This window comes from Oncorhynchus mykiss, chromosome 4 (genome assembly GCF_057628025.1).
Source record: "Oncorhynchus mykiss isolate SJ-2025 chromosome 4, ASM5762802v1, whole genome shotgun sequence".
Classification (NCBI taxonomy): domain Eukaryota; kingdom Metazoa; phylum Chordata; class Actinopteri; order Salmoniformes; family Salmonidae; genus Oncorhynchus; species Oncorhynchus mykiss.
In genome coordinates this window covers 44,216,947-44,232,290 of record NC_143025.1, presented here as the reverse complement: position 1 = coordinate 44,232,290, position 15,344 = coordinate 44,216,947, and the positions used below count along the sequence as shown (strand labels likewise).

General features: G+C 42.0%; 1 protein-coding gene across 33 annotated transcripts in view; it reads right to left on the bottom strand.

The window, feature by feature from the left end:
- The window catches only part of dennd1b (DENN domain containing 1B), a 175,933-nt gene that overhangs the window by 159,445 nt on the left and 1,144 nt on the right, over positions 1 to 15,344 (bottom strand). For all 33 annotated transcript variants that reach the window (XM_036969293.2, XM_036969294.2, XM_036969296.2 and 30 more), the window contains exon 2: positions 15,280 to 15,344. In XM_036969293.2, the coding sequence (XP_036825188.1) occupies positions 15,280 to 15,344 (65 nt within the window). The remainder of the gene's footprint in view (positions 1 to 15,279) is intronic.

Below are 15,344 nucleotides of genomic sequence, written 5' to 3'. Positions count from 1 at the left end.
ACCGATTAGGATCTGGCTAAAAATACTTGAATAAGTTATAGAACCCATTGCCCTTCATGGTTATGAGGTCTAGGGTCCACTCACCAGCCAAGAATTCACAAAATGGGACAAACACCAAATTGAGACTCTGTGTACAACGTAAAACACCAAATAACGCCAAATATTGAACCTTTATTTAACTAGGAAAGTCAGTTCCTATAGAGAGGTTAACCTCTCTAGGGTACGTGGGACGGTAGCGTCCCACCTCGTCAATAGCCAGTGAAAATGCAGGGCGCCAAATTCAAAACAACAGAAATCCCACAATTACAATTCCTCAAACATACATGTATTTTACACCATTTTAAGGATACACTTGTTGTAAATCCAGCCAGTGTCTGATTTCAAAAAGGCTTTATGGCGAAAGCAAACAAAACGATTATGTTAGGTCATCACAGAAAAACACAGCCATTTTTCCAGCCAAAGAGAGGAGTCACAAAAAGCAGAAATAGAGATAAAATTAATCACTAACCTTTGATGATCTTCATCAGATGACACTCATAGGACTTCATGTTACACAATACATGTATGTTTTGTTCTGTAAAGTTCATATTTATATCCAGAAATCTGAGTTTACATTGGCGCATTACATTCAGTAGTTCCAAAACATCTGGTGATTTTGCAGAGAGCCACATCAATTTACAGAAATACTCATAATAAACATTGCTAAAAGATACAACTGTTATGCGTGGAATTTTAGATCAATTTCTCCTTAATGCAACCACTGTGTCAGATTTCAAAAAAGCTTTATGGAAAAAGCACACCATGCAATAATCTGAGTACGGTGCTCAGAGACCAAAACAACCCAAACAGATATCCGCCATGTTGTGCAGTCAACAAAAGTCAGAAATAGCATTATAAATATTCACTTACCTTTGATGATCTTCATCAGAATGCACTCCCAGGAATCCCAGTTCGACAATAAATGTTTGTTTTGTTTGATAATGTCCATAATTTACGTCCAAATACCTCCTTTTTGTTCGCGCGTTCAGTACACAATCCAAACTCATGACGCGCGATCACTAGGAGCAGATGAAAAGTCAAAAAGTTCCATTACAGTCCGTATAAACATGTCAAACAATGTATAGAATCAATCTTTAGGATGTTTTTAACATAAATCGAGACAGAGCTCGTGGCTCTCTGGCAGACCTCTGACTCATCCCCCTCTCATTCGCCCCCACTTCACTGTAGAAGCATCAAATAAGGTTCTACAGACTGTTGACATCTAGTGGAAGCCTTAGGCTTAGGAGCAATATGACCCCATAGACACTGTGTATTCGATAGGCCAAGAGTTGAAAAACCACAAACCTCAGATTCACTTCCTGGTTGGATTTTTTCTCAGGTTTTTGCCTGCCATATGAGTTCTGTTATACTCAAAGACATCATTCAAACAGTTTTAGAAACGTCAGAGTGTTTCTATCCAAATCTACTAATAATATGCATATTACTACTAGCTTTGATGGCTGAGTAGCAGTAGCAGTAGCAGTTTAATTTGGGCACGCTTTTCATCCAAAATTCCCAATGCTGCCCCCTACCCTAGAGAAGTTAAGAACACATTCTTATTTACAATGACGGCCTACCGGGGAACAGTAGGTTAACTGCATTGTTCAGGGGCAGAACGACAGACCTTGTCAGCTCGGGGATTCAATCCAGCAACCTTCCGGTTACTGGCCCAACGCTCTAACCACGAGGCTACCTGCCGCCCCAATTAGGCCGATACCCGCTAATTATCAAAATCCAGAAAAGAGATGTTAAATTCTACAACCACCTAAAAGGAAGCGATTCCCAAACCTTCCATAACAAAGCTATCACCTACAGAGAGATGAACCTGGAGAAGAGCCCCCAAAGCAAGCTGGTCCTGGGGTTCTGTTCACAAACAGACCCCACAGAGCCCCAGGGCTGCAACACAATTAGATCCAAATCATGAGAAAACAAAAAGATAATTACTTGATACATTGGAAAGAATTAACAACAAAAAATGAGCAAACAAAAATGCTACTTGGCCCTAAACACAGAATACACAGTGGCAGAATACCTGACCACTGTGACTGACCCAAAATTAAGGAAAGCTTTGACTACGTACAGACTCAATGAGCATAGCCTTGCTATTGAGAAAGGCCGCCGAAGGTAAACCTGGCTCTCAAGTGAAGACAGACTATTTGCACACTGCCCACAAAATGAGGTGGAAACTGAGCTGCACTTCCTAACCTCCTGTATGACCATATTAGACACATAATTCCCTCAGATTACACTAATCCACAAAGAATTCAAAAACAAATCCAATTTTGATAAACTCCCATATCTATTGGGTGAAATACCACAGTGTGCAATCACAGCAGCAAGATTTGTGACCTGTTGCCACAAGAAAAGTGCAACCACTGAAGAACAAAGACCATTGTAAATACAACCTATATTTATGTTGATTTATTTTCACTTTGGACATCAACTATTTGCAATTTGAAATGTCTTCATTCTTTTGGTACTTGTGTGAGTGTAATGTTACTTAATTTATTATTGCTTATTTAACTTCTGTTTATTATCTATTTCACTTGCTTTGGCAATGTAAACATGTTTCCCATGCCAATAAAGCCCTTAAATTGAAAATGAATTGAGAGCGAGAGACTATAGCGGAGAACCAGAGTTGTAGTTTATCTTCAGTTGTCAGATAGACAGCTCCAACATTGGCAAGACAGACAGCTACAGGGTTGCCAAGCAGCCAGAGGCCAATCCTTCGCTGCCCAGTAACGTCCACCCTGCTGTCTCTCTCTCTACAGTCCAACAGAGCAGGGCCCAGAGACCAGCAGGACTCTAGAGGAAGACTACTGAGTCTCAATGTCTGAGTGACAGATGAGAGGGAGCTACAAATTAGCCAAACAAACAAAAGAGCAAGGCAGAATGAGATGCAGATAACTTCATAACTGAGTGTCAAACTCTGAGCAGTTATGATGAGACTTCCTAATTTCAACTTTTTTTTTTTTTTAAATAAGCCACATATTTTTCCATCTACATGGAAGCCAATTTAACTAACAGAAGTGTTGGTGTCTGTGTGTGGAGTATGGCCTCTCTTCTGACCAATCAACACCCTCCTCATTACCGTGGCATCTGCAGCTCCTCCAATGGCCTTCCGCCTGGGTGTGAGCCCACCGCGACCGCACCACGAGGCCAACAACCAATCAAAACGCAGAACCAGGGCGCGGGAGGTCAACGTGCAAGTGACATTTTTGCAGAATGTCAGCATTCAACCTTTTCTAAAAGTTATACTATGCGGGTGTTTGCAGTGTGAAGACGCAGGAAGAGAGGGGGGAGGGATGAAAAGAGAAAATACATATGGAGAGAATAATGCTTGAGGATGTGATACAGTAGCAGGGAGGCAGAGAGCAACGCAGCCGGCTAACTAGCTGGCAGGAGGTGACATTCTGAGACCTTGGGTTGCAGTGAGAGTGTTCTCTGGAACAAGAACAATAGTTCTGATTCATAATTGGTGCATGCTTGGAGCGAGTGAAGTTAGGAGGGCATCTGAATCAAAGGCCATTCTGTTATTATGGCTGTCTGGTTCCTCAACTCAAGTCTATGGAGATGCAACTCTTATCAGGATAGAGAGAATGCATCAATATCAATACAGCCATCAAACAAATCATCTCAAGTAACTCAGTTCAATGTGAACTCCTACACTATTACCAGTAAAAGAGCCATCTGAGGCCCTTGAGACAGGCCATGAATTTGTCCACAATTCATTGGAACAAGACACATTACTCGATGGAACACGACCACCGTTCCAGTTCCATCGCCACACACAGAAACCAACGGTCCATAAATCAAATACTGATAAACAAAAATCAAAGACTGATAAAGCCACTGACTGGTGTTGTTTTGTTGTTTTTTTTACAACAGCAAATCGTTCAGCTAATTGCAGCATGAGTGCAGTTGTAAAATGGATATGGTGATCTATTAACTTTATAGCTTTGTTACCGGGAGCAATCTGGCTGGAGCGAGCGGCTAGGACAGGTAGCATCTGTTCCCACCTACTGCCTTTGTTTGGCACCGCACCGCTAGCATCATCTGCTAGCTTTGGCAGGGCCCTGGAAACACATCAATATGGCTCTATGTAGCGGAGTGCCGACAGGGGCCCGCACTAGCTAGCATGCCAGTCACTCTCAGGGAGCCGACATGATCTAGCTCAGCTCACTGCCTGCCTGCCTAGGCATCCACTACTCTGAGCCAATAGAACTGAGCAGGGCAGAGAGGGCTGCTCTCTATAGGCCTGCTGGGGAAAGCAAAGGACTCACAGTCATAGAGAGTTTGACTAGGTTGGCCAACGTTACAGTTAGACCCTGTTGCTTCCTCTGAGCATTAAATTCTTCTGCCCATAATTAGCATATGAATTGTAGGCTAATTCTAATTATGTTGCAGAGTGAAGTTGCTCACCTTTTAATTTACCTGAATATTGAACCCTGATGATAACTCTACGGAATCACAAACCACATTTCTACCTCCACAGTTTCAATAATTCTTAAGATTGGGGTACTGAATGTTAGTAAATATAGCCTAGTCTAATTATTCTAGGCTAGCCCATGAAGAAATCAACAAGAAGTCTGTCACCTGACTCCTGGTCAGACATTGTTCAGTGTCATGCTCATTGTTCAATACAATCTCTATGAGACAAATCATTTCCAGAGGATTTCGTATTCATTTTTTATGCATTGTAAGAATGAAACTACTCAACACTGTGGCAAGGCTCCCCTAAATTATATAACATTACATAACCCCCAAATGTGCATTGAAGAAAGTACTGCATCCAAGTACCAAAGTTAGAAGCTGACTTAAATTCAAGGCTTTTAGTCAGAGTCCAGCCCAAAGTACCGGTAATGTGCAACCATATCTCCTATGGGTGAGTGGTCATCCAGCCCAGTGACCAATGCAGTCAGTCAGAATAACCCTGTACTGCAGAGTGCTGATCTCAGGCCTCTTATGAAACCCTGTGTGATGTGCTCTACTACTGGGAGGTGGTTGAGCTGGCCTCATTCAGTGATGTAAAGTTAGATTGCATTTAGACCTAAACTATTATTATTATTATTATTACTAGTGTGTGCATGGGACTGGGAGTGGTATATGTACGCACATGTATGCTGTATAGAATACCCATACAGAGCAGTTCTTAAACATGGTTAATGTTAAGAGCAACATGCACTGTGTGTTTAATGATAGTTAATTATAGTTTAGTCAGCAATTCCCACACACAAGTGACACATACTGTACGCAAACACGCACAAGACCATATGCACATATTCTCTCTTCTGGCCAAAATCTCAGCTCAATCAATGTGAAACGTACATCAGACCAAACCCACTCTGTGTCCTGAAGTTGCCCATCTCCCACTGGCCTAATGCCACTACTATAAATGGAAGGTGTTAACGGCTGTGTTGACACATACAACAGAGGACAGACAGAGCGGTAGGAGGGTGTGAAACATATAGGCTGTTTGAAGTTTTATAAGTCTTATGTACAGGATAAACATTGTCCAACTAAATACTTACTTGCAGTTTCCTTCTCGACAATGCAATAACAGTAAGGAATAATAAAAGAAAAGAATATGAACATGGCTCAGTAAAATACACATTTTAGCATAAGTATAATGCAGGAACACTCAATTGATAGTCCAATATTTACACATGTTTTGGGGAAGAGGGGATTAGAGGACAAGTGTTTAAATTGTGCAGTATTTAAGAGTCTGGTAGCAGCAGTTGTGATGTGTGTGTGTGTGTGTGTGTGTAGCATGAGTGAGTGAGTATCTGTGTGGGTGTGTAAGTATCTGTGTGCTAAGGTGCGGAGAGTCAGCGCAGGTGGTCAGTCCAGCTCAAGTGTACAGCAGTCTGATGACTTGTAGATAGAAACTGTCACTGAGCATGTTGGTATCAGACCTCATGCTCTGATACCGCTTGTGGCTGGGGTGTGTGGGGTCCTTGATGATGCTGCAGGCATCCTCAGACCAACAAGCTCTCACAGTCTCACGTCAGAATTCATCCATGTTTATCAAACGTAAAATTTCCAAAATTGTTCCAAAATACCTATTTCGAAGAGTTTAAGAAAAAGCATTAACTCCACATTTTTAAGGCTAGGGTTAAGTTTAGGCATTGACTCCAAATGGTTTAGGTAGTATGTACAGTGCCTTGCGAAAGTATTCGGCCCCCTTGAACTTTGCGACCTTTTGCCACATTTCAGGCTTCAAACATAAAGATATAAAACTGTATTTTTTTGTGAAGAATCAACAACAAGCGGGACACAATCATGAAGTGGAACGACATTTATTGGATATTTCAAACTTTTTTAACAAATCAAAAACTGAAAAATTGGGCGTGCAAAATTATTCAGCCCCCTTAAGTTAAAACTTTGTAGCGCCACCTTTTGCTGCGATTACAGCTGTAAGTCGCTTGGGGTATGTCTCTATCAGTTTTGCACATCGAGAGACTGAAATTTTTTCCCATTCCTCCTTGCAAAACAGCTCAGTGAGGTTGGATGGAGAGCATTTGTGAACAGCAGTTTTCAGTTCTTTCCACAGATTCTCGGTTGGATTCAGGTCTGGACTTTGACTTGGCCATTCTAACACCTGGATATGTTTATTTTTGAACCATTCCATTGTAGATTTTGCTTTATGTTTTGGATCATTGTCTTGTTGGAAGACAAATCTCCGTCCCAGTCTCAGGTCTTTTGCAGACTCCATCAGGTTTTCTTCCAGAATGGTCCTGTATTTGGCTCCATCCATCTTCCCATCAATTTTAACCATCTTCCCTGTCCCTGCTGAAGAAAAGCAGGCCCAAACCATGATGCTGCCACCACCATGTTTGACAGTGGGGATGGTGTGTTCAGCTGTGTTGCTTTTACGCCAAACATAACGTTTTGCATTGTTGCCAAAAAGTTCAATTTTGGTTTCATCTGACCAGAGCACCTTCTTCCACATGTTTGGTGTGTCTCCCAGGTGGCTTGTGGCAAACTTTAAACGACACTTTTTATGGATATCTTTAAGAAATGGCTTTCTTCTTGCCACTCTTCCATAAAGGCCAGATTTGTGCAATATACGACTGATTGTTGTCCTATGGACAGAGTCTCCCACCTCAGCTGTAGATCTCTGCAGTTCATCCAGAGTGATCATGGGCCTCTTGGCTGCATCTCTGATCAGTCTTCTCCTTGTATGAGCTGAAAGTTTAGAGGGACGGCCAGGTCTTGGTAAATTTGCAGTGGTCTGATACTCCTTCCATTTCAATATTATCACTTGCACAGTGCTCATTGGGATGTTTAAAGCTTGGGAAATCTTTTTGTATCCAAATCCGGTTTTAAACTTCTTCACAACAGTATCTCGGACCTGCCTGGTGTGTTCCTTGTTCTTCATGATGCTCTCTGCGCTTTTAACGGACCTCTGAGACTATCACAGTGCAGGTGCATGTATACGGAGACTTGATTACACACAGGTGGATTGTATTTATCATCATTAGTCATTTAGGTCAACATTGGATCATTCAGAGATCCTCACTGAACTTCTGGAGAGAGTTTGCTGCACTGAAAGTAAAGGGGCTGAATAATTTTGCACGCCCAATTTTTCTGTTTTTGATTTGTTAAAAAAGTTTGAAATATCCAATAAATGTCGTTCCACTTCATGATTGTGTCCCACTTGTTGTTGATTCTTCACAAAAAAATACAGTTTTATATCTTTATGTTTGAAGCCTGAAATGTGGCAAAAGGTCGCAAAGTTCAAGGGGGCCGAATACTTTCGCAAGGCACTGTATGTACATGAATGTATAGTTAAACTGACTATGCATATAAGATAAACAGAGAGTAGCAGCAGCGTAAAAGAGGGGTTGGGAGGAGGCACACAATGCAAATAGTCCACGTAACCATTTGGTTACCTGTTCAGGAGTCTTATGTCTTGGGGTAAAAACTGTTGAGAAGCCTTTTTGTCCTAGACTTGGCACTCCGGTACCGCTTGCCATGCGGTAGTAGAGAGAACAGTCTATGACTGGGGTGGCTGGGGTCTTTGACAATTTTAAGGGCCTTCCTCTGACACCGCCTGGTGTAGAGGTCCTGGATGGCAGGCAGCTTTGCCCCAGAGATGTACTGGGCCGTAGGACCCATGCCAAATCTTTTTAGTTTCCTGAGGGGGAATAGGCTTTGTCGTGCCCTCTTCACGACTGTCTTGGTGTGTTTGGACCAATCTAGTTTGTTGTTGATGTGGACACCAAGGAATTTGAAGCTCTCAACCTGCTCCACTACAGCCCCGTCGATGAGAATGGGGACGTGCTCGGTGCTCCTTTTCCTGTAGTCCACAATCATCTACTTAGTCTTGGTTACGGTGAGAGATAGGTTGTTATTCTGTTATAATATTACATATTATTAAGTATTCGCCTTTGGCAGTGAGTGCAGCCTCGAATCTTCTTGGATATGATGCTACAAGCTTGGTACACCTGTATTTGGGGAGTTTCTCCCATTCTTCTCTGCGGATCCTCTCAAGCTCTCAGGTTGAATGGGTAGCTTTGCTGCACAGCTATTTTCAGGTCTCTCCAGAGATGTTAGATCAGGTTCAAGTCCGGGCTCTGGCTGGGCCACTCAAGGACATTCAGAGATTTGTCCCGAAGCCACTCCTGCGTTGCCTTGGCTGTGTGCTTAGGGTTGTTGTCCTGTTGGAAGGGTAACATTTGCTCCCAGTCTGAGGTCCCGAGCTCTCTGGAGCAGGTTTTTATCAAGGATCTCGCTCTATTCGTCTTTCCCGTGATCCTGACCAGTCTCCCAGTCCCTACCGCTGAAAAACATCCCCACAGCATGATTCTGCCACCACAATGCTTCACCGTAGGGATGGTGCCAGTTTTCTTCCAGATGTAACGCTTGGCATTCAGGCCAATGAGTTCAATCTTGGTTTCATTAGACCAGAGTATCTTGTTTCTCATGGTCAGAGTTCTTTAGGTGGCTTTTGGAAAATACAAGCTGGCTGTCATGTGCCTTTTACTGAGTAGTGGATTCCATTTGGCCACACTACCATAAAGGCCTGATTGGTGGAGTGGTGCAAAGATGGTTGTCATTCTGGAGTTCCCACAGAGGAACTCTAGACCTCTGTCAGAGTGACCATTGGGTTATTGGTCATCTCCCCGACCAATGCCCTTCTCCCCCGATTTCTGAGTTTGGCCGGGCGGCCAGCTCTAGGAAGAGTCTTGGTGCTTCCAAACTTCTTCCATTTAAGAATGATGGAGGCCACTGTGATCTTGGGGACCTTCAATACTGCAGAAATTTGTTGATACCGTTCCCCAGATTTGTGCCCCGACACAATCCTGTATCAAAGCTCTAAAGACAATTCCTTCGACCTCAAGGCTTGTTTTTTGCTCTGACACGCACTGTCAACTGTGGGACCTTATATAGACAGCTGTGTACCTTTCCAAATCATGTCCAAACAACTGAATTTACCACTGGTGGACTCCAATCAACTTGTAGAATCATCAAGGATGATCAATGGAAACAGGAAGCACCTGAGCTCAATTTTGAGTCTGACAGAATACTTATGTAAATAACTCCCTTTTTCTGTTTCCCCTTTTCCCTTTCTGTTTCCCCTTTTCCCTCTGCCAGCTTTGTATTCATGTTACCTGATGTAATTGCTGTACATATAGATTGTGTTTCCATCTAATGCACATTCAAATGTCATAAATCAACAACACAGAGCTCTCCCTGTCCTCTGCCGTGTCCTGATTGTATTACTGCTGATGATGTCTGGAAATGTGCATGTACACCCTGGCCCATCTATTGTTGCAATCCCCAATTCTGACTTGTACTCTGATATCTGCTTCACTGATTTCTGCATGGGTTTTCTGCATGTTAACACTAGAAGCGTACTACCTAAAATAGATCAATTGAAAGTGTGGGTTCACAGCTCAAATCCAGATGTGTTGATCATTACTGAGACGTGGTTAAGAAAGAGTCTTTTGAACACTGATGTTAACCTGTCTGGTTATAACCTTTTTCAGAAAGACAGATCTTCCAAAGGTGATGGAGTTGCAATCTTTACCAAGGAACACCTTCAGTGCTCAGTTGTCTCCACCAAAAACGTACCCAAACAATTTGATTTGCTGGTTTTAAGCATAAAACTTTGAAATAGCTTTTTGTTGACTGTTGCTGGGTGTTATCGTCCACTATCATCACCAGCAGGTACCCTACCTGCCCTAAGCTTTCTCCTGGCACCTTATACTTGTCCTGCTAGGTGACCTAAATTGGTACATGCTTAATCCACCTGACCAAGTCCTAAACCAACTCCCTAAATATGGTGTAAACCTCGCCGCCACTGGACTCTGGAGCAGGGGAAACTTGTTATCTTGGGTGATGAATCACGCTTCACCATCTGGCAGTCCAGCTAACTAATCTGGGTTTGGCAGATGCCAGGAGAACGCAACCTGCCCGAATGCATAGCGCCAACTGTAAAGTTAGGTGGAGGAGGAATAATGTTCTGGGGCTGTTTTTCATGGTCCGGCCTAGGCCCCTTAGTTCCAGTGAAGGGAAATCTTAACGCTACAGCCTACATTGACATTCTAGGCAATTCTGTGCTTCCAACTTTGTGGCAACATTTTAGGGAAGGCCCTTTCCTGTTTCAGCATGACAATGCCTCCGTGCACAAAGCGAGGTCCATACAGAAATGGTTTGTCGAGATCGGTGTGGAAGAACTTGACTGGCCTGCACAGAGCCCTCACCTCAACCCCATCGAACATCTTTGGGATGAATTGGAATGCCGACTGCGAGACAGGCCTAATCACCCAACATCAGTGCCCGAACTCAGTAATGCTCGTGGCTGAATGGAAGCAAGTCCCCGTAGCAATGTTCCAACATCAAGTGTAAGGCCTTCCCAGAAGAGTGGCGGCTGTTATAGCAGCAATGGGGGGGGGACCAACTCCATATTAATGCCCATGATTTTGGAATGAGATATTCGACGAGCAGGTGTCCACTTTTGGCCATGTACTGGATCTGACTTCAAATGATTACTACATTACAACTGTTCTCCTCTCCTCTCTCAGCTACCAGGGAACAGGGAACTGCTCATTGTAACAGCCATGTAGGCTAATAATAGGCAGCGGCACTAGGCAGCACACAGCACACAGCAGACTAAGGGGTCTACTCTGCTGACCAAGGTTACCATACTGTCCCATCAGCAAAAGGAGAAAAAAATACATACAGACCTAGGCCTACCTATAGCCTTCCTACAGTCATTCTAACAGGGTTATTCTACAGGCATGTGGCGAAGACGCACTACTAAGCCCCATTTGTGAATCCGATGCCATTAAACGTAAGCTACATTAGATTTTATAAAGGACTTTATTAATTTGGACTTCTGATAAACAGAATTCAAATAATGAATGAAGCCCTTATTAAATGAAATGTAGCCCACATTTAATGACATCGGATTGACAAATGGGGGTACACTAGGTGTAATCTCTTGTAGACAGATGCACGTAACATAACTGGTATAATAGCAGCTGTCAACAGACTGTGGGATGCGACGACTAACTTGGTTATTTTATTATTTTTAAAATAATGTTTTATTTGGACAATTCACGAGTTTGCAGGTTTTAGCATCTTTCGAATTGGGGGGGGACATTTGACCCATAGACTTGCAAAGAGAGGGGTGGCCCTCCTCGTTCAGCTTCTGTTTTCTAGTATCTTTTCTGACATGTCTACCCTAGAAAGTAATAAAGCATCTGAGCAATTACACAAGATTTTAGTTCTGGGTATCCTGGATTCCCGCCATTTCAGACCGCTTTATTTCTGCATTATGAATGTTTGTTCATGTTTCCCCAAATTAAACTTAATTTCTGTTAAATCTACACTCCATATAATAATCGCTAGCGTTACAACATTTAATTCCCGTTACTTGCAACATTGGAGAAATGTCTGTTAAATTTAGGTACGAAACATTGTTGTTTTTTTGTTTTCTTACTTTTTACACCATTTTTCTCCCTAATTTCATAGTATCCAATTGGTAGTTACAGTCGTGTCTCATCGCCGCAACTCCGGTACGGACTCGGGAGAGGCGAAGGTCGAGAGCCGAAGGTCGAGAGCCGCGGGTCCTCCGAAACACAACCCAACCAAGCCGCACTACTTCTTGACACAATGCAAACTTAATCCAATGTGTCGGAGGACACACCATACACCTGGCGACCGTGTCAGTGTACATTGTGCCTTAGACCACTGCGCCACTCGGGAGGCCCACGACACATTATATACATTATGCATACTTTATTGCATTTAATTGACCATTTCCTCTCCTCTGAGATGTTTAAAGTGCACATGAACATTTGAAATACGAGGTTGACAATTTATTTCAAATAAATGTGCTTGTTTGCTGGAGCTCCTCATCTGTGTCAAACGGATGATAAGCCTACCTTTTAAAATTACAAGTGCACGCTAATTGTGAATTAAAGTTCCTTTATGGATGGGTTATGATTATCTGCTTTAGACTATTATTATACAATGTAATTACAAATTGAATACCAGTTTGGTTATTTAAATGTCATTTTGACAGTGGTATATCCCAGGGAAGGGCAACAAGAATATACCCGTTTCAGCTTTCTTTGACAGTTCGATCTTGGCAATTGTGAGCAGAGGCTGACAAGGCCCCAAACTAAATCTTTATTGAATAGACAGGTTTCCCTGCTCCAATGCATTTTCTTTTCATTGAACAGTTATAAAGCCTTTTGAAAAGTATATAAATAGGTATTATTTTGAAAATATTGCCAAAAGCTCTCTGGAACACTATCATCTGTTGTACAAACACAACCTCTGCACCTGCATGTCCTGCAACATTTCCGCACTTAATTTTAAAAATTGGAGGCCCCTTGCACTTCAGTGTATGAAAAATCTGTGAAACTAGGCATGGTATTCATTGCTAACTTTGAAAAGGCTTTAGATAAAGTATGACTGGAATTTATACATAAATGCTTAGAATATTTACATTTTGGAGAATCTCATATACAATGGGTTAAGGTTATGTATAGCAACTAACCCTAGGTGTAAAATAGTAAATAATGTCTACTTCTCAGAAAGTATCATACTGTCAAGAGGAGTAAAACAAGGTTGTCCACTATCGGCATATCTATTTATTATGGCCATCAAAATGATAGCTCTTAAAATCAGATTGAACAATTATATCAAGGGGCTAGATATTTTATTTGGAATGGCAAGCCAGACAAATTGAAATGGGCCTTTTTTTTTTTTTTTACATCACCACTAAAACCTTCTGTGATATCGTTAACTAGTTGGAAGTAAAACTTCTTCCATTATGAAAAATAGTAACATGAAGAGGCTGAAATATGAGGAGAATAACTTCTGCATTTAGGCTATTAGCTGTGAGAACATGGCCGTTTATGATAAAATTAGAGTAATAGAGGAAGTTTCAAACAGCTAGGCCAAAGCCTGTCCATTATGACTCAGAAAGAACACTATCTGATACCACACACAAAACACACACACACACACACAAAGACAACAAGACAAACATGTCATGAGGAACCGAGTCTAAAGCACACAGTAGAGCTCAGCATCACCATAGCAACCTAATACCTCAATACAGGCCTATAGTAAGTACACATTTTATGCTCCCACACAATCCATCAATCTGAATTTAATAATATCTTAAAAACAAGACAATCTATTTCATTCATAAGCAACAGCGTAAAAGAAACGTATCATTCCACACATCCCCATAGACTAGAACCCAGGGCAATTTTAAAGGAAAGGGGAAATCAATAAAAATTGGAAGTTTGGTCGATTCCCTGTTTTGATATCCGAAACCCATTTTTCTAAAACAACAACCTGTCAAAATCACAAGATTCCACTTGCAACAAATATATCTCTCTGGATCTCCTGTGAGCCTAACAACCTCTCCTAATGCATAGCCATTCATCCACATCATAACCCACTTCCTGTACCCTACAACTCTCCTGTCCAATGAGGAGGTAGTATTCGGCTGTAGCAGCACACTTATCCAATGAGGTATAAGCTTTTGGTTGTTCCATGGGAGCTGAGGGGAGTGTAATGTAGATGTGAGCTCCTGAGAGTCTGGCTCCGGATACGAGTCTGACCCTGGATCTGTTATTTCAGTACAGGCCCAAGGTTTATGAGTTTGGTTTTAAATCTAATATCTTCGTTAGGTCCAAGGATAAGTTTCCCTTTATTCTGGTCAGCTCAGCAGCTGCACCACTGAACCATCCACAGAACACCTCTTTAATGTCAGGACTGAGAGGGAAAACGAGAGAGCTGGTATAATAAGTACAACTGTTTTTACCTGATATTCGACTTAAGGGTGGACATTGGATATCAATGTGAAATATAGGTTGTTTTGTTTCCCATGGGCTACTCAGAAAAGTTAGAACCGTTCTTTATTGGCCAGAATCATTCCCTGGTTATTCTAAGCACTTTGTGTTTTCTGTTCGACTGGTGGAATGTTTGACAATCACAAATATAAAGAACAGCTGATGCTGGCTGCTCATGGCCTGGACTGGACCCAAAACAGTCTATGTTGGGAGTCGATGCTGGAACCTGGGTTGTTGTGGTTAAAAAAATGTTAAAATGATCTATTTGGTGAGTCACAAGAAAATGAAAAGGGGTAGATCTGGATCACAATGCAACAACTTTCATAAAACAACTACTCCCTTAACTTCCCTCATCCCCTGTGAGAGAAGGTGAAATAAGACTCCAAACACTGGAATCTATGCTCCCAACTAAGTGTGAGTTTCTTAGTCAACATTCCAACCTTTAACCTATCCTTAGATCTTCAACCGATGTCAGTCTGTTAACTGTTGTAAGCCTGTTATATAGGTGAAACAGTCTGGTAGTCTTGGGCCATGCCTAATTACACCACAGACTTACCTACTCACCACCTCCACTGTAGCCTAGGGCTTACTGTACCAACGTGGACTACCAACGTGGACTCTGACTTATGCCATGTCTGGTGAGAATGCAACTCTCACTAATGTCTGTTATCTGTAATCTAAGAGTTTCCTAGTATTTAACCTAAATAGGCATGCTATTCACAGCTTTTATAAAGGCAAACGTTTCTGTTTCTAAAGTGTCTTGGTAGTATTGTCTGGCAGTGTACGTATGATACTAACTAGGCAGAGGGGAAAAAACATGATATTCAGATCTGTCCATTTCTCCCTCTCCATCCAGGGCAAATCAATAAGGATTTGTGTTGTAACACAAACATGCTCACGTTATCTTACAAACCTTCATTTTCAGATGTTGGGCATGCAATCTGTAGTACCAAATCAAACGTCCTTTCCGGAATCTCG